Source organism: Panthera uncia, chromosome E1 (genome assembly GCF_023721935.1).
Source record: "Panthera uncia isolate 11264 chromosome E1, Puncia_PCG_1.0, whole genome shotgun sequence".
NCBI classification, from domain to species: Eukaryota; Metazoa; Chordata; class Mammalia; order Carnivora; family Felidae; genus Panthera; species Panthera uncia.
This window is the reverse complement of record NC_064814.1, coordinates 1,309,381-1,336,727: the sequence shown is the minus strand read 5'-3', so window position 1 is coordinate 1,336,727 and position 27,347 is coordinate 1,309,381. Positions and strand designations below refer to the sequence as shown.

Sequence of the window (27,347 nt, the reverse complement as noted above, 5' to 3'; positions counted from 1 at the left end):
CTGGTCAATGGTCACAATTCTTGTGGAGTATGTAAAAAGCAGAGGAAGATGTGCATGTTTTTGTCCCGCATCTGCCTCTGTTATGATGGCCACAACATGAAGGAGCAGCCGTGTTCTTGGTTAACAGGGTGTCTCCACTGGGAGAGCGTTTTCCAGCAACCCCCCCCCCCCCCACACACACACATACACCAGGCCCGGCACTCGCTGCCCCTTGCAGGACACATGGCCCGGGCCCCTGCCCGCAGGCCCCACCTGCACCTCTCTGACCCGCACAAGCGCTCCCCAACCTCGGGACTGAGTGCTAGCTCCCAACGACCCCCCTCACACCCTCCTCTGAAATCCCCACTTCATCCTGTACATTAATAAAATAAATACGTACGCAAATGAGCACACGTACGCACAAATATGCAGACATGGAAAACCCCCGCCACCAATCTGTCAGAGTCTAAACTTGTTCTGCTTTGTCAGATGCACAGAACATAAAGTTTAATTATGGGGAAAAACGGCCAGCATATGTTCATTAATCATAAAATGACAATTATATCTGATTTATGTCAAACATGCTGAGTTCAAACAGAGCTCTAGAAATAAATTCATAAGAACCAACACTTTTCATTAAAGATTCTGTGAGAGGGGATCATATTTTCTATCTAAATCATCACTTAACATCATATAAATCATTCTCTGACTCATATATAAATTATATATCCATAACTTCCAATTATGAGGCCTTACATAAAAGTTTACACTTATTAAAGCTCTCAAACCTGAAGGGAAGCCAAGCAGGTCCCCCGGAGGGGCTCCCCCTGCAGGATGACGCAGGGCCACCCCGGCACACGGGCACCTTCCCGGGGACGTCAGAGGTGTGCACCTTCTCTCCAGACAACCCACGTCGGTGGTTCCTAAGTCGAACCAGGCTTATCACCCTAATGGCAAGACCAGGGATACCATTTGGCCCAGATCCTGTTTTTTAGAAATTAAAATTTCTCATCTGCAATACGTCTCAGTTTATCTAGGCTTTCCCTCCCTTCCTTCCAGTCACGATGTAAGAGAGCTGCCCGCCAGCACCTGCCCCTCGGCTCTCCCAGAAAATGGTCCAAACAGCTTGAACCAGCTAGCTATCCAGGGAGCATTAGCACCCGTCAAAGGACACAATCCCGAAAACAACACGCCGCTTTGTCTGTCTGCCTTCCTTTGAAGTCGGAGTGACTTCCTACCGAATTCGGGGAAGAGTCACTCGTCCTGCCACGTGCCAGGTGGCTACCCTGGGCTCGTCTGTGCAGCAGTCAGGTTGGGCCCAGCTTTCCGTGGCCCTGCCAGCTTCACAGGGGCAGCTGGAGACAGGAGACTGCTGAGCGGGTCCTGGGGCCCCAGAGGCGGTGGTTTCTCGACGGAGGAGATAGGGTAGGAGGTGGGAATCAAACCCAATCAAACTAAATCACCATTTCCAAAAATACGCGCTTGCCCCTACAAGAAAGAACCTGCAACAACTCATCCATAATTAGCCCATCTGGAATTCATCTTCAAATCTAATTAAGCTCTAATATGCAGAAACATTCCTCCAGCACCTGTTCGCTTTAATCTCCCCCTCCAGGGATTTTTCTTGTTAAATGCCCCTCTCTCCTTTTTCTGTGTCGTGCTATTCTCTTTCAAATTTAACTACCCAACTGTACCTTTCTGCTCCCCAAGAAAATAAAGGTGTTGCATCCCCCTCTGTTCCCCGGGGCTGGGGGAAAACAGGTAACTTCTCTCTCTCCCACGTGCCTCCCTGCTGATGTCTTTGCCAGCCAGCCCCCAGTCCTCTACCGCATCTCAAAAGCAATTACTTTTTATGGGCGTCAGCAGATGTCGGACTGAGGGAGGAGGGCCTCTCAATTCCCGGGTCAGCAGTCAGAGCGTCAGCGGTTCCTCGTCCGAGGGGAGCAAGCCTCCGGGAGAGGCGGGGGCCGAGGTCCCCAGCGCCCCCCCACCGGCAACGACCATGAGCACAGACCGCGGCACCGTAGTGGTGACGTCACAGAAGAGTCCGGGGATCTCCGTCTTGGTGCCAGGAAAAGGGCAAACTCCACTGACCGGGTGGCACCATCTTGCTTTGGAAAAGGCGAATGAAATCCTTGATGTATTGCTTTTCTCTTTATCTTATTTTTAAAAGTTTACTTGGTTTTGAGAGACAGAGGAAGAGCACGAACAGGAGAGGGACAGAGAGAGAGGGAGAGAGAATCCCAGGCAGGCTCCGTGCTGTCAGCGCACAGCCTGATGTGGGACCCGAACGCACGAACCAAGAGATCATGACCTGAGCCGAAATCAAGAGTCAGACCCTTAACGGGCGGAGCCACCCAGGCGCCCCTTTCTTTAAGTTTACTCCTATTTTGCTTTTCTCTTTAAAGAACTGGCAAGATCTCAGAACAAACTTTCTCCAAGAATCACCGTCTAGGAAACGGTCTCGCTGATAACCACCTGCAGAGTGTCCGTCAGATGCAGACACAGCCAGTTGCCGACATATATTAGGCGCTGGTAGCCTACAGTCCAGGCTGGATACCGCGTGCACACAACCCCAGGGTCTCCAGCGCATGATGAGGACACGGAGGGGTACCAAGGTGAGTTAACCTGCCCAAGATCTAACGGCTGGGAGGGGTGGAGGGGGTCAGAGACCCGGTCCATCCACAGCAGAATTCATCTCTGCATCAGAACTTGGCGATCTCCGCTCAACAACGCGATGGCGCCGTGAGGTCGCGCACTCCAACCCTACTCCTCCCCTCGTGGGGACCTTGTGGCCACAGACCCTGGTCCTGACAGCGGATTCGAATGAAAGCCTAGCTTGGAGATTTCAGGTACCACAAAATCCTTCTTCTGAGACCGGACATTATGCTAGTATGTTGTTCAGAATCTCTTCTCTTTTTGGCAATTTCTTGATTAATTGCTAAGTTTTCCTAAATAACATTGGTAGCAAATGTAATCTCTTGTAATTAAAACATTTTGGAAGGGTGCCTGGGTGGCTAAGTCGGTTGGACGTCTGACTCTGGCCGAAGTCATGATCTCACAGTTCGTGGGTTCGAGCCTTGTGTCGGGCTCCGTGCTGACAGCTCAGAGCCTGGAGCCTGGTTCAGATTCTGTGTCTCCATCTCTCTCTGCCCCTTCCCCATCCGTGCTCACTCTCTCAAAAAATAAACATTAAAAAAAACCACACCATTTGTTTAAAAAAGCTAAATGAGGGGCATCTGGGGGGCTCGGTTGGTTAAGCATCTGATTCCTGATCTCTGCTCAGGTCATGATCTCATGGTTCATGAAATCGAGCCCTGAGCCAGGCTCTGCACCGACAGCACGGAAGCTGCTTGGGATTCTCTCTCTCTCTCTCTCTCTCTCTCTCTCTCTCTCTCTCTCAATAAATAAGTAAACAAACAAACAAACAGCTGAATGAGTGAAGGGTCCCACCCTGACAAACATGTGATGTATAAGAGAACTACAATAAATAAACCAAAAAATAACGGATAAATGGATCACGAACCTCAATGTAAAATTAAACGATAAAAACACCAAGAGAAAACATAAGTAAGTATGTAGTTTTGGGATAAAGAATTATTTCCCAAATACAATGAAACGGGCAGAAATTAAAACGAAAAAGACTCTTTGAACAGAAACGATTGCAGCTTCTCTGTATGGCAACTATAAAGAAAACGGCACCCTGGCATGTGTGTCAGCACATGACGGGTTAATCACAAAGACCGGCCGACCGAATGCAGAAAGCACAAGGCAATTCCCCAAGGAAACAGAAGACACCTTCTCAGGATGCAGGGGTGCGGCGCGGGGTCCCGACGGCACGGCCCCGCGGGCTCAGACAGCGCCACCTTCTCGGAGATTTGGGAGAATGCATAAAACCCCCGAAACACACCTATCCTTCGACAAATGACGCCAGCGCAGAGCACGTGGCAGGAGTGAGGCAGGGCTGGCCCAGAGAGCACTCCTGGGTAAGCGCCAGGCACTGGGGCAGCCCCCGAACGATGGCGGAGACAGAAAGGGGCTCCACGGGCCGAGCCCCCACGGCAGCTCCCTGCAGGAGAGCTGCCCCTTCTCTGCCTCCCTGTCCCCTCTCCCCCTTCCAGGGCCTCCAGAGCGGAGGACGCCAAAGATGGCTGGCTTGGCTTCCTTGCGGTCCGGCCACGCCAGACCTCGAACACACAGCCCCGGCCGTGCTCACGGTGCTACTCGCCGAAGTTCGTGACTCCAGTGCCTTCCCACCCACCCCAACCAGAGGCCTGGCTCCAGCCCGGGTCCCTTCCTGCTAGGACAGCAGAGCCCTGGGCCCTGGCACCCAGTCTCCACACCCAAAGGCCACAGCCAGTGGACGCACGGCCCCCGCGTGACAGCGCCAGCCTCATCGGGCTCCCCAGCCCTGTGCCCACAATGACCACCTACAACAGGGAGCTCCCTCCTCTCCTAGCGCGCCTCCTCGCGGATTGCGGGCCCACCTCGCATCTCCCCCCCGCTGCCCTCTCCCAGCTCGGCAGCCGGCATGTGGTGCTCGTGTAGCCTGCCGCGAGATCCACCCGCCTCCACATCCCCTCCGGCGGGCACGTCCCAGAGCCACCTGCCACCTCTGCCCGTGTCTTCCGGCCACCCGCGTCACCATCTCCAGCGCGCTCCACCTACCGCAGAGCCACGGCCCCCAGACGCATCGGGGCCTGAGGACGTGTGGCCCCTGGACGAGGCCCTCCCCACCTGGCTAACTCTCACACTCTTCAGTTCCGGAGCGCCCTGCCACGCCACACCGGGGCACCCCCACGGTCGCCCCACGGACCGCCTGGGAGGAGGGCGCCGGTGCGACTCGCCCACCGCTGTCGTCCCGGGACCCAGGTGTGACACCTGGCAGGGGGTCGAGGTCTGGCCTGAGTGAAGACGCTGCAGACCCTGGCGACGCCGTCCTAGGCTCTCCTGCCCCCACGCGTGCACGGTGGGTGCTGGAAGCACAGGTGAAGGCTGGTGCCGGGCACCTACTTCCCCGTCATCTAGAATTTCGGATTTCCCGGAAGCACACGTCCGATTTTGCATTAGTAAAGTCCCTGTACGTTAAGTGAGACACAGACCTGTGCCCCTGGAGCGCGTGCGCCTTGGAGCTGCGCGCCCGCCCGACGGCACCCCCTCGGGGCTCCCGCGGCCTGGATGCTCGCCGCGAGCTTCCAGTAGCTCCACCTACTACTGTGGCCTCGCCCTCGGCCGAAGCCTGGCTTCCCGTGTGCAAACTGGTCCCCCGAGACTCCCAGTCCCAGCCCTCCAGCAGCGGCCCGCCGTCCGGGAGCCCGGGGCCCCCGTCCACCCCCAGCCGGTACCGTCCTGTCTCTGAACACCCCCGAGCCCAGGGCCGCCACACATTCTCTATCTACCGTGCTGCGCTGCCTCAAGGACACCGCCCGCGGTCTCCTCTGTTCCCCGCCCGTCACCTCTTCCCACAGGACACGCACGCGGGGTATTTCTTTGACGTTCACGAAACCCTGAACGAGCACGTGTCTTGGCCCCGCTTCCCACGGCAGAACCAGCCACCGCTCCGCCTGCCTTCCCAGCAGACCTGGCTCCTCCCTGGTCTCTTCTTTAAACCGCGCTGACCAGCCCCGCGTTCCCCACGCTAGCTGCGCCAGGCCCCGACGGCCACGTGGTGCCAACGGCGCCCCCATTCTGGACCCACGGGCGCCTCCGGACGAGGCAGCTCTGCCTGGCTTCCAGGTGTGCCCTTGTGCCCCGAGGGTGCACGGCAGCCCCGCCTGTCCGTGCTGGGGGCCCAGGCCTCGGCTGGCCCTGGACGCTGGTCTCCACCTCATCCAGGCAACGGCCCCGAACACCATCCGAACACCACGCCTGCAAATCCACCCCCAGGGAAACCCCAGGGAACGCGGCACTCTCCCAAGCCGCACCCTCACCTACCCGTGGCCGGGGTGACGATGGGGGCACCGGCACCGGCGTCCTGTCTAGAGCTGCACCAACGCGCACCAGCACCCCTAGCGGCATCCAGGAGCGACGGAAGCAGATGTCAGTTGTTAAATACGTTGATTCAGCCACATATTCAATAACGTGCTCCCTTATCATTACGAGCCCCATTTAAAAACCTGATGGGGCGCCTGGGGGGCTCAGTTGGTTAAGCATCTGACTCTTGATTTCGGCTCAGGTCAGAATTTCAGGGTTCGTGGGATCGAGCCCTGCGTTGGGCTCTGCACTGACAGTGTGGAGCCGGCTCGGGATTCTCTCCCTCTCTCTCCGCCTCCCCTGTGTGCGCAGGTGTGCTCTCAAAATAAATAAACTTTAAAAAATCTGCTCTAAAATAACAGAAATGAAAAGGAAACATGCTAGACACAAACAGTGGCTACCGCTGATCACGCCTTCCCTGTGTCTTTTTGTAGGAATCAAGGGTGCGACCATGAACAAGTACAACTCTTGCATTAAATTATAAAAGAAACACACACGTAGCGTCCACGCAGCACAGAAGACAGAAAAGACCAGTCCCCTCCACCGTGAACACCCCCCCCCCCCGAAGATAACCCAGGTCAAGCAGTGACTCCTTCAGGAAAAGCACAGAAAACACGACGCCTTGGCCGTCCTGCGGGTCTCTTCACCTTCCTTCCTTCTCCGGTGTCCCAGTCTCAGGGCACCGCTCCCCACCCCCCCAGCCATTCGTCGCAGGCTGCACAGTACGTGCCGGGACGTACAGATTGGAGCTGTGGACAAGCACCGCCCTCCCGAAGGACCCCCGAGCTCTCCAGCCCCGTCCTCCATATAAATGCACGCATCGATGTGTGCACAAACACCTACACGTGTATCTTTACGCTGCACGTACAGGTACGTGCTTAATTTTACATTATGAGTTTTATCCCAGATATTTTTTTTTTTTTTAAGAGAGCGAGAACAAGTGCAAGCAAGGGAAGCAGGGGAGAGGGGAAGAGGGGGAGAGAGAACGTAAAGCAGGCTCCACACTCAGCACAGAGCCTGACGTGGGGTTCAATCCCACCACCTGAGCCGAAATCAAGAGGCAGACACTCAACTGACCGAGCCACTCAGGCGCCCCTATCCCAGATTTTTAAATAATTTTCAAGCACATGCCTTTAACGGTCACATAGTATTTTATCCCAGAGACATATTTTAATTGAAGGCCCTGTTATTGAACTTGTAGAATCACTTCCCATTTTTGTTTACCACATACAACAACACGATGAGTAGCCTCAGACAGGCATCGGTGTGTGTCCCACCTGTAAGCCTGCAGGCCACAGCCCACAGCCTACAGCCCACGGCCCACAGGAGTTATTCAATGTTTGCCTGTGGAGGTCTCTTTGCTCAAACTGGTATTTTCCTAAAACACGTGAGAAATGAGTGTCTCAAACCCCATAAGTCTGTAACAAATTGTGGGAAGCACTGCTAGCCTGCTCTCACCGACAGGCGAGTGAGCAATCCAGGGAAACCACAGCAGGATTAAAGAAACAACATAGGCTCCGTGACAAAAGGGAGCTCGCTTCTTAAGTGCAAGAAACTTACAAGACATGCAAGCAAAAAGCAAATCTCCAAATAAAGAGCATTACCAGAAAGACAGACTCACAGTTAACGATAAAATCCTGAAAGCACTTATTTCATGGTCGCAAACAAGATAATAGCACTGGTCCCTGGACACTGTTCTGGAAGCCCTACCAGCACGAGGAGCCGAAATGAATGGCAAAGGGGAGACAACTGCCATTCCTGGACAATACGCTCATCTGTGCAGAAAACCCACAAGAATATGTATATAAATTAGAGGAACTTACTACCCAAAGCAATCTACATATTCAATGCAATTCCTATCAAAATAACACCAGCATTCTTCACAAAGCTAGAACAAGCAATCCTAAAATTTGTATGGAACCAGAAAAGACCCTGAAGAGCTAAAACAATCTTGAAAAAGAAAACCGAAGCTGGAGGCATTACACTCCCAGACTTCAAGCTATACTACAAAGCTATAATCCTCAAGACAGCATGGTACTGGCACAAAAACAGACACTCAGATCAATGGAACAGAATAGAGACCCCAGAAATAGACCCACAAACGTATGGCCAACTAATCTTTGACAAAGCAGGAAAGAATATCCAACGGAATAAAGACAGTCTCTTCAGCAAGTGGTGCTGGGAAAACTGGACAGCGACATGCAGCAGAATGAACCTGGACGACTTTCTTACACCAGACACAAAAAGAAACTCAAAATGGATGAAAGACCTAAACATAAGACAGGAAGCATCAAAATCCTAGAGGAGAAAACAGGCAAAAACCTCTTTGACCTTGTCCATGGCAACTTCTTAACTCAACATGTCTCTGGAGGCAAGGGAAACGAGCAAATATGAACTACTGGGACCTCATCGGAATAAAAAGCTTCTGCACAGAGAAGGAAACAACCAGCAAAACTAAAAGGCAACTGATGGAATGGGAGAAGATGTTTGCAAATGACATATCAGATAAAAGGTTAGTATCCAAAATCTATAAAGAACTTATCAAACTCAACACCCAAAAACCAAATAATCCAGTGAAGAAATGGGCAAAAAACATTAACAGACATTCTCTAAAGAAGATATCCAGATGGCGAACAGACACATGAAAACTTGCTCAACGTCACTCATCATCAGGCAAATACAAATCAAAACCACAATGAGATACCACCTCGCACCTGTCAGGATAGCGAACGCTAACAACTCAGGCAACAACAGATGTTGGTGAGGATGCAGAGAGAGAGGATCTCTTTTGCGCTGCTGGTGGGATCGCAAACTGGTGCAGCCATGCTGGAAAACAGTATGGAGGTTCCTCAAAAAACTAAAAATAGAACTACCCTACGACCCAGCAATTGCACTACTAGGCATTTACCCAAGGGATACAGGTGTGCTGTTTCGAAGGGGCACACGCACCCCAATGTTTATAGCAGCGCTACTGACAACAGCCAAAGTATGGAAACAGCCCAAATGTCCATCGACGGATGAATGGATAAAGATGTGGAATATATATACAATGGAGTATTACTCAGCGATCAAAAATCTTGCCATTTGCAACTACATGGATGGAACTGGAGGCTATCATGCTAAGTAAAATTAGTCACAGAAAGACAAATATCATATGACCTCACTCATATGAGTAATTTAAGATACAAAACAGATGAACATTAAGGGAAGGGAAGCAAAAGTAATATAAAAACAGGGAGGGGGACAAAACATAAGAGACTCTTAAGTATAGAGAACAGAGGGTTGCTGGAGGGGTTGTGGGTGGGGGGATGGGTTAAATGGGGAAGGGGCATTAAGAAACCTACTCCTGAAATCATTGTTGCACCGCATGCTAACTAACTTGGATGTAAGTTAAACAATCAATAAATAAAAAATAAAATAAATTCCAGGAATGAATAACACACAGCAAAGCTGCCAAACACACATTTACCAATTTCAAACAGTTTGAAAACCTAATTTTTTTTGGCCCAAATATAGGCTAATGTAATCCTAAAAATGTAATTTTAAAAAGACACAGGGGCACCTTGGGCGGCTCAGTCGATTAAGCGTCCGACTTCGGCTCAGGTCATGATGTTGCGGACCGTGAGTTCAAGCCCCACATCAGGCTCTGTGCTAACAGCTCAGAGCCTGGAGCCTGCTTCTGATTCTGTGTCTCCCTGTCTCTCTGCCCCTCCCCCATTCATGCTCTGTCTCTCTCTGTCTCAAAAATAAATAAACATTAAAAAAAAAAAAGTTAAAAAAAGAAAGGTAAAAAGACACAGCATAGGGGGAGGTGCCTGGGTGGCTCAGTAGGTTAAGCGTCCAACTTCGGCTCAGGTCATGTTCTCACGGTTCATGGGTTCAAGCCCGCATTGGGCTCTGTGCTGACAGCTCGGAGCCTGGTGCCTGCTTGGGATTCTGTGTCTCCCTCTCCCTCTGCTCCTCCCCAACTCCCACACATGCGCGCACTCGCTCTCTCTCTCTCTCCCAAAAACAAAGTTAAAAAAAAAAGTATTGGTTGGCCAACTTAAAAAGTAATAATCCTCGTATCTATTTGATGTTTCATTTTAAAACCTTTGAAAAGAAAAACAGATGGCAGTTTGATTCATCTGAAGTGACGTTTTCATTCATATTATGCACGTGAGGGCTTCCTGAGCATGTGCTGGGGTGGAGCCAGGGGCCCACACTATTGCTAAAGGAGGCAGAGAGCCTGGGTGAGGGGCCTCGGATGGGAGACACTGAGCTCGTGAAAGAGGACACCGGATTCTGTCATCACCCGCAGACCCACAGCTTTCCTACAAAGGGTCAGATGAAGTCACTGTCCAGCTGTTCAGAATGGCAGCCAGCAGGACCTTAGGTCTCAAGTGCTAAAAATGAGTCAAAATACTGGTTTTGCATTACAAAACGCTGCATCACAAATGCATCTCGTAAGGTAGGAACTTTGGGGGTGGGGGGCGGGGATAACTTAACTCTCACATGGGCTCCTGGCAGGGTGTGATTTGACGAGTGAAGTACCTGCTACAGAAACAGGACCTGAGGGCCAGGTCTGTGCTGTCAAGCCTCATGGTTTTGGTTTTTATTAAACACCATGAGGGAGTTGGGGCAGGGGGAGGGGTGGAGAAGCCCTAAACAAGGGACTAGGAACCACCCCCCTGGAAGACCGATGGGAGCACCCCTCCCCATTAGCTCCATTACTGCCCCAGACCTGAGAGGCGTCCGAGCGAGCCGTCACAGGAAAGCCTTACTCTCCCTCAACGGCACCAGTCTGGAAGGAGCAGGGGCGGCAAAAGCCACGGTCCTTCACTCGCAGGCATTTCCAGACACGCGGCCAACAAGGAAAGCGTGCCTGTCCCCTACGACACACGCCCTGCCGGTTGCCCAGCATGTCCAGCCGGGACCCCAGGTTTCTAGCCAGAACGCCGTGTATCCGGCCAGGACCCCACTTGTCCAGCCAGGACCCCAGAGTGCCGCCCCTGCAGTGGCAGCAGCCGTGTGGACTCAGGAGCAGAAAGAACGGAGCCAGGAGGTGCCGGGAGCCAGAGCACGGGCAAGTCGTCTGCCCCTCTGCCCTGTCCCTTCCCCACGCCCGGGAGCGCTCCCACCACCCAGTAACACGGACACGCACGCACAGATGAAGCAATCCAGGGGGTGTTCAGCCTCTAGTTCCTTCTGCTTGGTGAGGAAGTAAATTCTTTGTTACAAGTGGGGTTGTTTCCAGTTTCAAAAGTCCCTCTCCAGGTCAAGGCCCCGCCGCCCCCACCGGGCCGCCTGGTGTGCTGATACGGCAGACTGAGGACCACACCCCACAGACACAGCTGGACCTAAAGACGTATGGGAAGCGGTGAAGGACACATCACAACAGATCCCGCGTGTGCGATTCCATCAAGCAAACCCACACAGGAAGCAAAGGAACGACTACCAGGAGTCTTAGGACGGGAGGCTCGGGCTCTGTGGGTTTCTGTCTGGGGGACAAAGGTTCTAAATTAGGTGGTGGTGCTGGCCACACGACCCCGTGAACATGCTACACACCAGCCAACCGTGCGCTTTCAATGGGTGAATCGGTGATTGTACTACATGTGAATTACATCTGTCAAAAATGGTTTAAAAATTTAGACTCGAGGGGCACCTGGGTGGCTCAGTCAGTTGAGCGTCCGACTTGGGCTCAGGTCAGGATCTCGAGGCCTGTGAGTTCAAGTCCCACGTCAGGCTCTGTGCTGACAGCTGAGAGCCTGGAACCCGCTTCAGATTCTGTGTCTCCCTCTCTCTCTGCCCCTCCCCTGCTCGTGCTCCCTCTCGCTCTCTCTCAAAAGTAAATAAATGAACACTGAAAAATTAAAACAAAATTTAGACTTGAGGGGCGCCTGGTTGGCTCAGTCGGTTGGGCGTCCGACTTTGGCTCAGGTCACGATCCGACGGTCCGTGAGCTGGAGCCTCCCACCAGGCTTGCTGCTGACAGTAGGGAGCCCGCTTCACATCCTCTGTCTCCCTCCCTCTCTGCCCCTCCCCCACTCGAGGGCACTCACCCTCTCGCTCTCTGTCTCAAAGATGAATAACCATTAAAAAAAAGAATAAATCTTTGAAAACAAAAAAACCGAAAATCTCTCTCCACGTGGACACCTGCTCATTAAGAAAAGGATGTCAAAAGCGTCACAGAGCCTACAAGCACTGGAACGAGTTCCAGTTCCGCAAGTGCTGCCTCCAGGCCTCTCCCAGCAAATCACTCCAGAACACGCACTCCGGGCAGCGAAAACCTCCGGAAAGGGAAGCCCCTCCAAAACTCTGTGCACAACGAGGACTCTGCACAGACAGCGAAGCGAGGGAAGCCCTTCCGCCAGGCTTCACGCAGGGCATCCGGCTCAGCAGGCAGCTCCCTTTATCCATTCTAGAACTCCACGTGCTAGGAGCATCACAGGTCTCGAGTGTCCCCAGGGATGACAGGCTCCCGCGCGGGCAGCGTGCTGGCGCCCAGACTCTGCGGTCCCGGCAGCCCCCGCCCGTGCCCCTCCACCTGTGGCCGTGCGAGCCTCTCTGAGCCTCCTCTCTCCAACCAGAAAGGGGAGGGTGACGACCACAATCGGAACGAAACCTAACCCAGCGGCCGAGGTGGGGAGTGGAGGAGACGCCTGCAGCTCTCAGAAAGCCACGGCCCACGGGAAGCACAGTTCTCAGGTAGGAAAGGAGAGCCCCGAATCCCGCCCCCTCTCAGATCCACGCCTTGGCACCCCGCCAGCTGCCGGGACCCAGAGACACCCACACAATGTGCCAAACGGCCCCCACGAACAGCTTGAGAACACAGACCGTTAAAGCTGCACTTAAGAAGCTGTTAGAGAGCTGTGGGCACGCGGTGGCGAGGGGACAGGGGACTGAGCGGGGGGCTGTCCTCAGGGTGTCCAGCGCGCGCAGACCCAGGGGCGTGCCGGGGAGGGCACGTGGCGGTGCCACAGCTACAGACTGGACACTGGAGGCCCTGGAGTGCACGCCACCCCCCCCCCCCCCCCCCCGTCCCGGTTCAGCCCTGAGACACACGGAGGCCGCGCACCTAGAGGGCAGGTCACAGCCCCTCGTGCGATCTCACGGAACAGCCGCCCCACTTCGTCTTACTGTCCTTTACAAATGCCGTGAGATTTTAGAAACCGGGGTTTGTGGCCACCCTGCCGTCACACAAGTCCACCGGCGCCATGGCCCACACCCTTTGTGTACTTTGTGTCTGTGTCCTGTTTGGTGCTTCTCGTTACGACCACATTTGTCATGGTGACCCGTGCCCAGTGATCTCTGCTGTCACGTAAACTCGTGCACGAGGAGGCGGCGGGGTCTGAGAGGACGGCCTGTGGCTCTGAAACCTCTCCTGGGGGTGCACCGCTGTCAGACAGCGTCGCCTGCTGCAGAGGAGCCATCGGCGAGGGAACGAGCCTGCAGCAAACTTCCCGGCTGTCGTCTGGCAACAATTTGCCACAGCCACCCGGGCTTTCGGCAGCCCCCACCCTAACCGGTTGGCAGCCCCCAGGTCAAGGCAAAAAGATTACGACCTGCCGAAAGCTCAGATGATGGTTAGCGTTTTGGGGTAATAAAATATGGGTTTTTTTTTATGTTTATTTATTTTTGAGAGAGAGAGAGAGAGAGAGCACACATGAGCAGGGGAAGTGCAGAGAGAGGGGGGACAAAGGATCCCAACGGGCTCTGCGATGACAGCAGTGAGCCCGACGTGGGGCTCGGACTCACAAACTGTGAGTTCATGACCTGAGCCAAAGTCAGATGTTCAGCCAACTGGGCCACCCAGATGCCCCAATGAAGTATTTTTCAATTAAAGTTTTAAAAGACGATAGGGGCGCCTGGGTGGCGCAGTCGGTTAAGCGTCCGACTTCAGCCAGGTCATGATCTCGCGGTCTGTGAGTTCGAGCCCCGCGTCAGGCTCTGGGCTGACGGCTCGGAGCCTGGAGCCTGTTTCTGATTCTGTGTCTCCCTCTCTCTCTGCCCCTCCCCCGTTCACGCTCTGTCTCTCTCTGTCCCAAAAATAAATAAAAAACGTTGAAAAAAAATTTTTTAAAAAATAAATAAATAAAAGACTCTGTTTTTTAGACACGACAGCACAGCACGCTGAACAGACTGCAGCGTACCCAGAACTTCAGCACGCGCTGGGAAACCAAAACATGCATTTGACTCGTGTTACGGCACCATCTGCTTGACTGCGGTGGCCTGGCACTGAACGTGCGAGACCTCCGAAGAGGGCTGCTCTGAGGGCAGGAGGGGCCTGGAGGCCGCACAGCAGGGCAGTGAACACGCGGACGCAGTGATGAGTGCCACAAGGCTCCCCCGCTCCCGAGAGCATGAAGGGCTGGGATTTCAGCTCACTGGCAGCGGGCCGGGGCCGCACACAGAGAACCTGGCAGACGGGCTTTGCACAGGGCCGGGGTGACCACATTGGAGACCCGGGGGTTTCAAACACACAGCCATTCTCCCAGTTGAGATAATACAAGTTTTGAAGCGTGTGGGGTGGAGTCTCCACGTGTTTACACTGCACGACGCAGCAACCAAGCTGAAACCTGTTTCAGGAGGAGACTGAACCTCCCAGTCATTCGGGGCCGAGGGGACAAACACCCGAAGCAGGCGTCATCTTACAGAGCGGGAACTCTGGACTGCACTCTATGAAAAGGCAAGAACCCGCAGCGGACAGTCTTCCATAAACGTCAGTCAGACCTGACCCCTAAGTACCGCTCTGGTGCATCTGGGTGCTGCGTCGTGGCCCCGCTGGACAGAGGGGGGGCGGTCTCCAGGGAAAAACGTCCTCCGGGGTCTCTGGCTTTTTCATATGCGATGACCAGCACACGGCGGAAACTTACCAAACGTGTGAAGAGAAAAGACAGACATTACACCAAAAAAAGACAACAGCTGCAAACCCACAGATGATACAAATGTTGGACACGAGGACCTTAAAACGCCATGATTACGACCCATAATTAGGGGAAAAAAAAGTCAATCAAAACTGATCCAGGGGCGCCTGGGTGGCGCAGTCGGTTAAGCGTCCGACTTCAGCCAGGTCACGATCTCGCGGTCCGTGAGTTCGAGCCCCGCGTCAGGCTCTGGGCTGATGGCTCGGAGCCTGGAGCCTGTTTCCGATTCTGTGTCTCCCTCTCTCTCTGCCCCTCCCCCGTTCATGCTCTGTCTCTCTCTGTCCCAAAAATAAATAAATAAATTAATTAATTAAAAAAAAAAAAAAAAACTGATCCAGAAGTGACAGACAGATTTAACAGATCGGGACATCAAAATACTCATTATAACTGCATCCCACGCGTGCAGGCAGGTGGAGGCGTGGGAAACACACACACACACACACACCAGAGGAAACCGCAGCGATCACGCCCCGGACGGACGGACGGACGGTTTGCTAGATGGGAGTGGCAGCAGACCAGACGTCACACAAGCCAGGACGAACAGGCCACAAGAAACAGCAACGCAGACTCCTCAAAATGAGGCACAGAAAGAAAACAGACTGAAATACGACAAACGGGGCATCGGTAAGCTGTGGGACTTCAGGCAGCCAAATACACGTGTGACCGGAGTCCCTGAGCGATCAAAAACAAACAACAACAAAATCCCAAACCAAAAAAGAAAAAGGTACTGAATGGCTGGCATGTGCAGAATTCTACAGAATTCTAGAAATGGTTCTGGGATACTTCCCAGCCTCCTCCCCAGGACCATGAATGGGAGGAGGACGCACACCCGTGGATCTGTCCCCTCACGTGGCAACGGATTTTGCAGGTGTGATGAAGGTTACTAATCAACTGACCTTAAAATCGGGAGATGACCTTGGACTAGCCGGGCAGGCCGGGAGGGCACACTCCTGCGGGCCTCCAGGGAAGAGCAGCGGACGGCCCTGCCGTGACCTGCCACCGGGCCGGGGCCGGGACACTCGGTGCTGCCGACGCCTCACGCCACGGAGAACATCAGAGCCCCAACCGACCCTGCCGTGGCCCGGACAGACCCTAGACCCCTGAGCACCGGACTACGAGGCAACGCCTGAGCCAGGTCTCATGGCCGCCACGTCCGCAAACACCCGTTACGGCAGCAACGTAAAACAAACACGATGGCCAAAAATTGACACAACTCGCAGACCCGAGAAGCTCAACCACCGCCAAACGCAGGACACGAGGAAGACTACCCGAGCACATCAAAGTCAAGCTGCTAAAAACCAGTGATAAGACAAGAACGGAAAGGCAGTCAGCAGGAAAGTCACACTGTGAATGGAGGAGCCCACGAGGGGCACGGGGGCTTCCTGCGAGAAACACCCCGAGGCAGGGGACGGTGGAGCCGACCGGTCAACCCAGAATTCTTTCTACCGTGAAGACACCCTTCCAAGTGAAGACAGCGCCCTCAGACGCGGCAAGGCCGCCCCGTGCCGAGAGACACGACTCAAGGAGCCCTCCAGGCGGCAGGATGGGGCAGACGGGACCCAAGTCCACCCGACGGGACCCGAGAACGAGTGCCGAGTAGAGAAGGAAAATGGGGTCTCCAGCTTCCCATAGGGAAGCACCTGACTCCTACATGTTCAACAGGACATTTCTCGATAAAAACAGCTTTTATAGCTTTCACAAGGAAAAGGATTTCTAAACAGACGATCCTTTGTCCAACTCGTTAACTCAAATGCCGGCGCCCCGAGGAGGGCCTAATTACTGAGCACACAGCTCCACTCTTGACTCCCGGTGATGTATCCCGTCGTCGTGTCTTGAGAAACAGACACGGTCTCTGTGCTGCAGGGCTTTGATCTGGCGTCAGAGAACCCAGCCCCGTGAATGTGACGTCTCCTTTCGGTTAGAAGCCCGAGCAGCTGAATACCAAGCCCTGAAGACGCCACGGGGCGCTGTTACCCGCAAGGTGGGTCCTAAACAAGCTCAGAGGAGAAGCGGCTGAGGGGACCGCGGAGTCCAACACGGGTCCGCGCCCACGCCACACCGCACGATTCCTTGGGTACCGTGGCGTTTTTACCTTATAAAACACGTCAGGCACGTACTGCTCGCTGCTGGACTCCTTGGCGTAGCCGAGCTCAGGGGCGTCTTTGCACGGCAGCAGACACTCGTCACGGACCAGCGCCATGCACTGATTGGACACCTGGTACCCTTCAAAGTGGACCTGGTTGTCGGGACCACCTGCAAGAGAGAGTCCTTCGATGAGCATCCACGAGGGAGATTCGAACCCAGTCCGTATCTGTCACTCTTCACTCCGGACCAACAGAGCAAATCAACTCCGAAGAGTCTGTCTCGGGTAAGAATTCAAAAACGTGCCACCGCAACTTTACGAGTGGCCGGAGCGCACGGCGGCGGGCACAGGGCACGAAGACGCCGCGCGGCCGTTCAAGCGGTTCCCACCAAGGACACACTCTCTCAGAATCAGAAAACAGGACTGGGAAACGTTCTCCGATCCTGGGGTGCCTAGGCGTCTGACCGGCTCAGGTCATGATCTCACGGCTCGTGAGTTTGAGCCCCGCATCGGACTCTGTGCTGACGGCTCAGAGCCTGGAGCCCACTTCAGATTCTGTCTCTCTCTCTTTCTCTCTCTCTCTGCCCCTCCCCCACTCACGCTCGGTCTCTCTCTCCTTCCAAAATAAACAAACATTAAAAAAAAAAAATCCTCCAATCCCACCCCAGAATATGTGTGCTGTCACCCAGTACCGGGGCTCTGAGCTGTCAGGAACACCAGAGCCCTGCCTCCAGCACGCTTGCGTTCTTGAGTGAGCGGAGGGGGATGGAGACGGACGGGACAAGCGGTGAAGACAACACAGCGTCCGTACCGTGGTCTCTACCCTACAGACGCCCGCACGGCCACGCACTGTCCTCCAACGCCACGCTCGGGAGGCGAGGACGCTGCCACAGAGCCAGGGCCAGCACGCAGGGGGCCTCAGCCCGGGCCGCTGGCTTCACTGTGCCATGTGCGGCCCTGCGTGCCTCTCCCACTCCTCTCTCCATCATCGCTTCATAAAACCTCCAGCAAGTCTTAAAATTAGGGACGAGGATAGTGCAAAAGCCACCGAGAGGGAACCATCCAGCGACGTGGAACCGAGCGGCAACCTGGCTGAGAGGAGACCCCGGAGAGAAGGACGGGCACCACGTCAAAGGCGGGCCCCGAGCCTCTGGCCGAGGGAAGACCAGGCCGTGCACTCGGCCGACTTCCACCGCCACAAATACACGCGTCTCCATAATCGGGTGACGTTCTGACAACTCTAATGTCCATTATCGTCGGCAGCTTTGGAAAATTTTTAAAAAACAAAAAATTCTCAATATCTCTACTTCAGTCTCTCTGACAAAAACAAAGTTAAGTTCCTCATCGGGGAACAGAAATGTTTTTCCATCTGGCTTTCAAACATTTATCAGAAACCAGACCTGATGACCAAACAATCAGAAAGTGTGAAGGACAGGGGCAGAACCAGCCTGGAGAGGACAAGCCAGGGCCTGCTGTGTTCCACTTTGCACACCAGAGGACGGCAGCAGCCGGCTTCCCAAGCAGAGGTGAACGGGCTCCAGGGGCCCACCGGCAAGCGAGCCTAGCATCTCTCCGGCCCTGACGCACATCCTGGGGAGAGGTGGCCACGACCGCTCCCTGAGGTCGAGGCGGCAGATGCAAAGCCCTTCACCCTCCGGTGCGCTCGGGGTCAGGCACACCACCCTCGCACCAAAGAGGAGCGCGCTGGCTTAGAAGGAGCAGAGGGGACGGTGGGGAAGGAGCGTGGAGAGGCCGCCCTCAGTGGGTGCCTCTGGCTATCATTTTACTTCGGGCGTTGTAAACCCACCCTGGCTTTTGGCTGGATCATTAAAACAGGATGGGTCGTTGGAAAAAAAACTTGGCCTTTGAGGACCGGCGAAAAACAGAAAACAGGATTTGTAAAATGGAAGGCTATTTAAAACAAAGCAGTATTCATCCACATGGACGGCCTCCAAAGGTAGATTCGATGAGAAGACCCGCACGCTCGTTTCCACGGGGAGGAGCGAGACGCCGAGCTCTGGCGGGTCTCTCTAGGCCCGCGGGAGGCCTGATCCCGGCTGAGCTGAGGGGATTGTGGGACGAGCTCTCTCACTCCCCTCCCTAGTCAACCTGCCAAGGGAACCCGCGCGCAGGAGGAAAGGGCCCGTGGCGGAAGAACTCTGCGCCTGGGCCTTGGCCTCGGGAAGGGACTCTCACGGCCCCGAGGTGTGGGCGGCCAGCCCTCCAAGACACACAGAAGCTAGCATTAGAGCAGAGAGCTTCAACTCGGGCTCAACGAAGCCTTCTCCTTCCAGCAGACCCTTCGTGTTCACAGGAGCAAACCCCACACGTGATCGTTACTCCCTTCCTCCAAACGTCTGGAGCTACAGTTGCTCTTGGCGGGGAGGGGCGAGGGGGAGCTCAGAGCTTCAGCAGCAGCTCGAGGGGCGGCTGCGGGCACGGGGCCTGCAGAGGCACCATAAAGCCGGGATGCAGCAGACAGTCTCCTGGGAGACGGCCGCAGACACACGGGCCCGCTCCTTCCCATCCCGCCGGGGCCTCGGGCGTGCGGCGTGGGGAGTGCAGCCCTAACAGCGCCACAGGGCAGCGACACGCCCCCGCTGAGGAACCACTGATGCAGGGGGACGGCGCGCTTTATTTCCACTGGGAGCGGGACGATGCGCGATGCTTCGGACGGCCCCCCTGCCCCCCGCCCTGCCCCGGCTCCCCTGCTGGGCGTCCAGTCTGAGCTGCTCTCCTCCTGCTCGGCACCCACCGTGACAGCCCGTGGCCAAGCCGCCTTCCTGGAAGGACCCTACGCCGGGGAACCGTTTACTGTAACCCCACTCGACGCTCTCATCCACTCCCTTAAGTACCTGGCCCAACAACAGGTCAGGAAAATAAATCCAACTCAACTAATTCACACTAGCATGTGAAAGCTGCCGCCATTGCCTCTCACTCGTCAAAAGGACATTCGTTTCAAAAAGGTGACTACCAATCCCAATGGACCTCAAGCTGATGCATCTTAAAAACTCAGGCAGTGTTTTTCATCACGGTTCCCGTGACAGCGTAGCAGCCTCAACTTGGATTAGCAGGGGATCTAGTTGCTTACGGGCTCGGGCTATTTGCACACTGGTGTGACCTGAGGGTGCTTCTTCCTACAAGACTAGGGGAAGGATGGCCACCGTGAACAGACCGTGAGAGCAGAAACCAGGTCTTCACGGGGTCCGGGTTAGACTGGACCAAAGTGACCCAACAGATCACGTCTGCAGGAGTTGGTTCTCCAAGTTTAAAGTTCCTACTCGTTTTAAACTGCACGGTCCTATGGCTGGCTCTTCCTACGACAGCGTCCGTCAAGGATGTTATGGGAGATGTGGTGGCACTTTTTTATGGGGCCCCGATTTTTCTGGTCACTATCTACTTGTGACACACATAGCACGGAATAGGACATATATAACATCTCACACACACACACACATGCACGGAAATGGTATCTTGAATGACTCCTATTCACGACGTCAAAAATAAATAACAAACAGTAAGTCTTCTCCTGGACGGCCAGAGTCACTCTTGGTTCCTGGAAGGGGCAAAGGCAGCCCGGAGCAGAGACCCAGAACCAAGTGAACTGACCTTGGAACAGGAGCAGATGAGGGAAGAGCCACGCGGAGGCCCCCGTTTCAGTGGCTCTGCGGGCGATGCAGGTAAGTTCTAGATTTCTACCACAAAACAAAAAGAGGAATCTGCATCTCACGGGCACAGTAGTAACTAAGCTGAGAATGAAAAGCCACCAAAAGAAGAACAAAACACACACCTGTAGCCACCGCGGTAACGAACTTGGATCCAAAATGTCCATCTGGAGAGAGCCGACATATGTTGGGATGCTTATTTTGGAAGTCTCCTGCCGTGATGCATTCTTCCGAACTCAGGAAATAGGTGTCCTAAGAAAAGAGAAACGGCACATGGAGTTGTACGGCCTCTATTTCTTCTTTAGAAAACATTAAGAACCCAACTCTGTCAACTGCTACACGACGTCAACACCTCCAGTCCCTAGCTGTCACGGGCTCCTTTCCCACCGCAAATAACTATGAAGGCCAGAAGCGTCAAGCATCCGCCCTACAGGCTCACCTCCCGAGAGCACTGGTGGGGGAAGGCCAGGGGTTTTGCTCTAGAAGACACATCGACAGACCCATCCATAATTTATCGATGTTCCCCACTGTGTGGAAAATCATTTGGCCTAGAAGCCAGGATGAGCTGTGCGTGGCCGCCCCGCGGGCTCGCGACCGAGCTGCGGGCTCCCACCCCACCTCACCTTATTCCGACTGTATCGCACTGTACCCTTCCGGGTGTCTTCTGAGACCAGGTCTGTAAATATCCAGCCAACCTGCAGGAAAAAGGAAAGTATCTTCCGAGCCTCTTCTTGAAAACGGGTGGTGAATGTTTTCTGGCCTCCGCCTGGAGGACTTAAGAACAATGTTCTCAGTAAGAGACTCTCTCACGAGCCAGCTCCTCAACTCAGCTACCATGACTTCCAAACTCCACTCAGTCGCAAACGGCCACACTCCCCTGGTACTGCTGGGCTGGAGGTGACGGTGAGCGAGCAGGGCTCACCTATTGTTAGAAGCCCCGTGGCACCGACTCGGTACCCGGCCCCGTGCCGGGTGTGGGGGGAGACCGCCGGCAAGAACAAGATTAACAGAACGCTTACACTCCAACCAGGAAGGCACACAATGAGCAAGCAACTAGAGACAATGCTGTTTAAGGGGCTACGGCTTTCTCTGTGAGACAAGAAAACGGACTCCATAGAGAAAGCACTTAAAGTAAGGAGCGCTACGACGGAGACCTTGCCCAGCTGCTCCTTTGCATTCCGCTGCAGTGCTGAAGAAACCGTCTGGGGGGTACAAGGAGTGAGAGTCCTGTCGCTAGGGCACCCACACGCCAGTCCCGGACGGTTGCCTGTCTGTGTGCTCCGTGATCCCTGATCCTCTTGTACCCACGAACCTCACAGCCGGTTGCCCCTCCTGAACCAGAACCGGGCTGGGGATGGAAACCAAGTACACATCCTCTGGAGAAGCGATGCAGTGCCCAAGACCCTCTCCGGCACAACCCTGACACAGAACTCTTCAAATCCCTCTCCCGCACACAAGACCAGGCAAATGTGAACTTCATTTTCTTCAAAAATACCCAAATAAACGGGGTGCCTGGTGGCTCAGTCGGTTGAACGTCCAACTTTGGCTCAGGTCGTGATTTCACAGTTTGTGAGTTCAGCTCTGTGCTGACAGCTCAGAGCCTGGAGCCTGTTTCGGATTCTGTGTCTCCCTCTCTCTCTGCCCCTCCCTCTGTCTCTCTCTCAAAAATGAATAAGAATTATGGGGCGCCTGGGTGGCTCAGTCGGTTAAGCGTCCGACTTCGGCTCAGGTCACGATCTCGCGGTCCGTGAGTTCGAGCCCCGTGTCGGGCTCTGTGCTGACGGCTCAGAGCCTGGAGCCTGTTTCAGATTCTGTGTCTCCCTCTCTCTCTGACCCTCCCCTGTTCATGCTCTGTCTCTCTCTGTCTCAAAAATAAATAAACGTTAAAAAAAAAAAAAAAAAAGTACAAATTAAAAAAAAATTTTTAAAAGAAGTTATACCAGTTTCTCTTTTGAACAAGAGAAACTTCAAGAATTTAAACCAAAATATGGCCCTAAATCAAGATGCTGATTCCCTGCTAGAAACAATAGGACGTTTTCTGAAAGCTTTTGTGAAAATGACTTTGCTTTATAACATTCCTAGGTTTTAAATACATTCCTTATTTTGCACTGTTTATCTTCTGTAGAGAGTTAATTTTTCCATGTTCATAAGTTGATTAAGAAATTAAGGATAGGGGCACCTGGGTGGCTCAGTTGGCTGAGCATCCGACTCTTGATTTTGGCTCAGGTCATGATCCCAGGGTCATGGGATCAAGTCCTGCAACAGGCTCCACGCTGGCCACAGGGGCCTGCTTGGGATATTCTCCCTCTCTTTCTCTCTCTCACCTTATGCCCCTTCCCTGCTCACACATGTGCTCGCTCTCTAAAATAAAATATTTTAAAAAAATAAAAATAAAAATTTTAAATTAAAAAACAAATAATAAAGGATTGGGGAGCCTGGGTGGCTCAGTCGGCTAAGCGTCTGACTCTTGATTTCAGCTCAGGTCATGATCTCACAGTTTGTGGGATCAAGCCCCACTTGGGATCTTCTGTCTCTCCCTCGCTCTCCCTCTCTCTCTCTCTCTCTTTCTGCCTCTCCCCAGCTCATGCACTCTCTCGCCTACTCTCTCAAAAATAAGTAAACTTAACAGAAAAAACAAAACAGACTCAAAACGAAAGTTCTCTGTTTTCTAACTGCCCAGTAAAATTAGGAAACCTCACGTGCTCAGACACCTAAATCAGAAATAGGAAGTCCAATGATGACGGAAGAAGGAGCACCGGAGGCTGCAAGCACCTGAGACGGAAACAGAACCCCACACACAGGCCTCTGTCACCGGCTCACACCAGGAGCCCGGGCCGCAGTGTGAGGGCGGGACACACAGCCCGGCATCGAGGCCCCTTCCCGGACAAAAGAGGGGGTCTGGCTCCCGCCATTACATTCCTCCAGTCTCTGAGCTGTCCTCAGGAAGAAGGGCCGGCAGATTTAAACACAAGTCCCAGAATGGGGAGTCATCTGTTTTCATTTTACTTTAGATCAGAGAAACATTCTCATTTTATTTCAAATCAGAGGAACAGAGAGGCAGTGGCGCCCAGTAAACACACTGGGCCTGCACCTGACCTTGAGTAGCTGGGAGCTCAGTCCCAGACAGGACCTGGCCGTGCCACCCACCCGGAGGTCCCCAACAGACAGCTCCGACCCCCCCCATCAAAAGCCAGCAGAATGTTCCGTACCTTCCTCAGGCCAAGCTTGGCGGCAATCTCATCCACCACCTCAGCTTTCGGGTCTTCCAGAAGCTCCAGGCTATTCTGTGTGCCAATCTGTTGGGGCAGTAAAAGGAGGAGACCCAACTCAGAGGAGCCCACAGCCACCCGGCTCCAGTTCAGGAGTCCCGAGGGCAGCTAAACGCAGCCTGGGGGCTTGGCCTCCTCAGGCCGTACGGTGCTCTGCAATCCAGACTGAGAGGGCAAGGTGGTTCCCACCACAGTCCCTCGTCGAGTATGTGGCTGCTCTCAGGGAGGAGAAAGGCTCTCTACACATTTTTCTGCTGGGTTCCTTCACTGAGGAAAGTCCGTTTCAAAACTCCCTTGGGTAAACAGTTGCCTTCCAAACGGGTTTGGCCGGGTTAGGCAAGATTATTTGAGCTGTAAGGTAACACGTTTCCAGAAAACCTAAGGTAACGTGTCTCCAGAAAACAGGCGAGGAAAACGTGTGTGCCGTTTCGCACACAGCACTACACTTCACAGGACCAAGTGAGCAATGACAGGCGTGCACACCCTAAGGAAAGGGCAAGGCAGCCTGCTGGTGGGTGGGCAGAGCACCTGGCTTGGGGCGGCAGGCGGGCTCAGACTCTGGCTGGCTCACACACAACCTACGCCGGCCACAAGACCCCAACTCCCTGCCGTGGACAGAGCCTGCACTGACACGTAGCTCAAGGGTCATTAGTAAGTACCGTACCCGGCAGAAACCCCAGCCACAGGCACAGGAAAGTGAAGGCCGCCCCAGACCCAGTTATACTAACTGGGCACGTCCTTGCAAATTAGTCAAATTCTGGCAAAACAACAAAAGAACTTTCTGTCGCTGAGTATTAGCACATGGAGATCACCTACACCTCCCGAGCACAGGTCACACCACAGACCCCGGACAAATCTAAGGATCTGGTTTCAAGACCTGTCACGGCATGGGCTTCAGCTTCTAATGAACCGGATGCTATTGGAGGTCAATGGCTTCAACCTCCAGGACGATGCTGTTAGGAGTCTGTCTGGACGACAGAGGTTTGTTTCTGTTTTTAATTCGATCAGCACCTAACAGACCTGCTGAAAACTCCTCACGAGAGCGACCCTGTACGAAACCCAAGGCGAACGGACCACGCTTCCAAAAGCAGCCCCCTCGTTACGGAGCACGCTTAGTGCCCTACCGGTTGGGCAATCCGGGGATCCCGGCTCTCAGGCAGAGCCTCTGTCGCCACCTAGCGACCCCCGTCCAAGGAGCCACCGCAGTAGGTCCACTCAGACACCTCCTCTGCAGCTCAGTAAATACAGAAATGGACAAAGGGGTGTAGACAACATTCGGAACCTGCATAAATACAGCCGGGGAGACAACGGCACGTGTGAAGAGCCACACACCTGCACAGCAGTCAGGAGCGACGGGGCTGCGGTCTCAGACCTTTACTTAAAAAGTCGGTGGGTGTCGGGCTCTGTGCCGACAGCTCAGAGCCTGGATGGAGCCTGCTTCAGACTGCGTCTCCCTCTCTCTCTGCCCCTTCCCTACACATACTCTGTCTCTGTCTCAAAAACAAATAAACATTAAAAATACTATTAATAATGATAAAAAAAGAAGTCGGTGGGTCACGGACCGACGTAAAGAACACAGTGCAAGGTGACAAGGGTGAGTATGCTAGGCATACGCCCAAAGGACCGTATGAATATCTGTCTATTTGCTTGTATTTTAAAAACTCAAATTTTAGAAGTCTAAGCCAAATATTTTGGAAAGAGAGGGATAGGATGAAGGGGGTACCTTGGATCTTTGGAAACATGCGATTTTTTTTTTTCTTTTCTAACACTTTAATTAAAAATTTCAAACATAGGAGCACCTGGGTGGCTCAGCTGGTCAAGTGTCCGACTCCCGATTTTGGCTCGGGTCATGTTCTCGTGGTTGGGATCAAGCCACGCGTTGGGCTCCAAGCTGAGCGTGAAGCCTGCTTGGGATCCTCTCTCTCCCTCTCTCTCTGCCCCTCCCCTGCTCACATGCTTGCTCACTCTCTCTCTCAAAACAAATATTTAAAAATTTTTTCCAAACATACAGAAAGTTTACAGAACTTCCTTGTGAGGACTCATACACCGACTACTTGGAGCCAGCCACTAACATTTACTATGCTCTGGCCACCCCCCAAGCCACCTTAGTTTCTTGATTTCATAGGGAACTAGAGACACAAGCACACCCTCCCCAAGTACTCCAGTACGTGTATCGCACACTTGGGTTCCATGTTTACAGTATTCACCTTCGTAATAACTGTACACAATGAAACATACTACATAAGTACTTCATGTAATCGTGCAACACGTTTAAGAGTATATATACATAAAACCTATCCCTAAATACTGCAAATAAAGCAAACAAACATAAATACGTTAACTAGTTGGTGGGACAGTCCTCAAGAGAGGACTTTCCAAGTGACTTTAAAACAGTATTTGATTGCTGGTCCCTCATGAGACACGCCCTAAGGACCCTCCTCCTTCCACCAGAAAAGTTTCCAGTCTTATACCGGTGGTGATTTTGGTGCTGTCATTCTAAGATAGCTGTGTGTGTGGCACAGGGATAAAGACCCTCTGGTTCCATCATTTCTGAGCCAGCTGACCACAGGCATGGGCAAAGGAGCTACAGAATTACAAGGGAGAGAGCAGCCGTGTGGGGACAAGAGACAGAAGCGGAACACAGGGCACAGATGACGATATCGCATCAATGTTCAACCTAGTGGAGTTGACAAGTGTATTTATTATTAGGTAAGAGGACATCCTTACGCGTTAGAAAGGCACACTAAAATACGTAGGGGCCGTGAGCTTACCCTCTAAGAATTCAGAAAATAAATACCATGTGTCTGTGTGCACGTGTCTCGTGTAGACACAGACGGAGACAGACTGGGAAATGATAAAGCAAAAGGAGTGAAACGAAGCCCGAAACGAGAGTCCCGCGCAGCCTTCAGAGCAGAAGCCACATAAGCCACGGGCCGTGAAGCCCCAGCCCGCCTACCTGGGGAGGCTCGTAAATCGCGGCCACTTCAGCCCTGATGCCAAGAGGAATGTCTTTGTGCTCTGTATACCGTCCGTACAAATACCCGAAATGCTGGTTCCCTGTCTTCCTCCAGAAGTCAAGGAAGCGATCGGCAACCGTGTGATTCTCAAACATGATATTGTCCACATGTCTGTATTTCTGTAGAGCAAACAATGGGCTGATGAAAACACTCAGTAATAAATAACTTATTTTCCTAGTCTAAGTCATTCATAAATTGCCTTCACCTAGCTCTTACACGCATGCACACACGTTTTAAGAATGTGCCCTGGGGGCGCCTGGGTGGCGCAGTCGGTTAGGCGTCCGACTTCAGCCAGGTCACGATCTCGCGGTCCGTGAGTTCGAGCCCCGCATCAGGCTCTGGGCTGATGGCTCGGAGCCTGGAGCCTGTTTCCGATTCTGTGTCTCCCTCTCTCTCTGCCCCTCCCCCGTTCATGCTCTGTCTCTCTCTGTCCCAAAAATAAATAAAAAACGTTG

The 27,347-nt window shown here is 53.5% G+C and overlaps 1 protein-coding gene across 1 annotated transcript in view; it reads right to left on the bottom strand.

Moving 5' to 3' along the window:
• NPLOC4 (NPL4 homolog, ubiquitin recognition factor) overlaps positions 1–27,347 on the bottom strand; it is a 59,369-nt gene that overhangs the window by 9,174 nt on the left and 22,848 nt on the right. The window contains exons 9-13 of the mRNA XM_049638119.1: positions 26,832–27,011; positions 23,816–23,902; positions 21,230–21,301; positions 20,732–20,858; positions 16,951–17,111 (exon numbers count right to left, since the gene is read on the bottom strand). Of these exons, the coding sequence (XP_049494076.1) occupies positions 16,951–17,111; positions 20,732–20,858; positions 21,230–21,301; positions 23,816–23,902; positions 26,832–27,011 (627 nt within the window). The remainder of the gene's footprint in view (positions 1–16,950; positions 17,112–20,731; positions 20,859–21,229; positions 21,302–23,815; positions 23,903–26,831; positions 27,012–27,347) is intronic.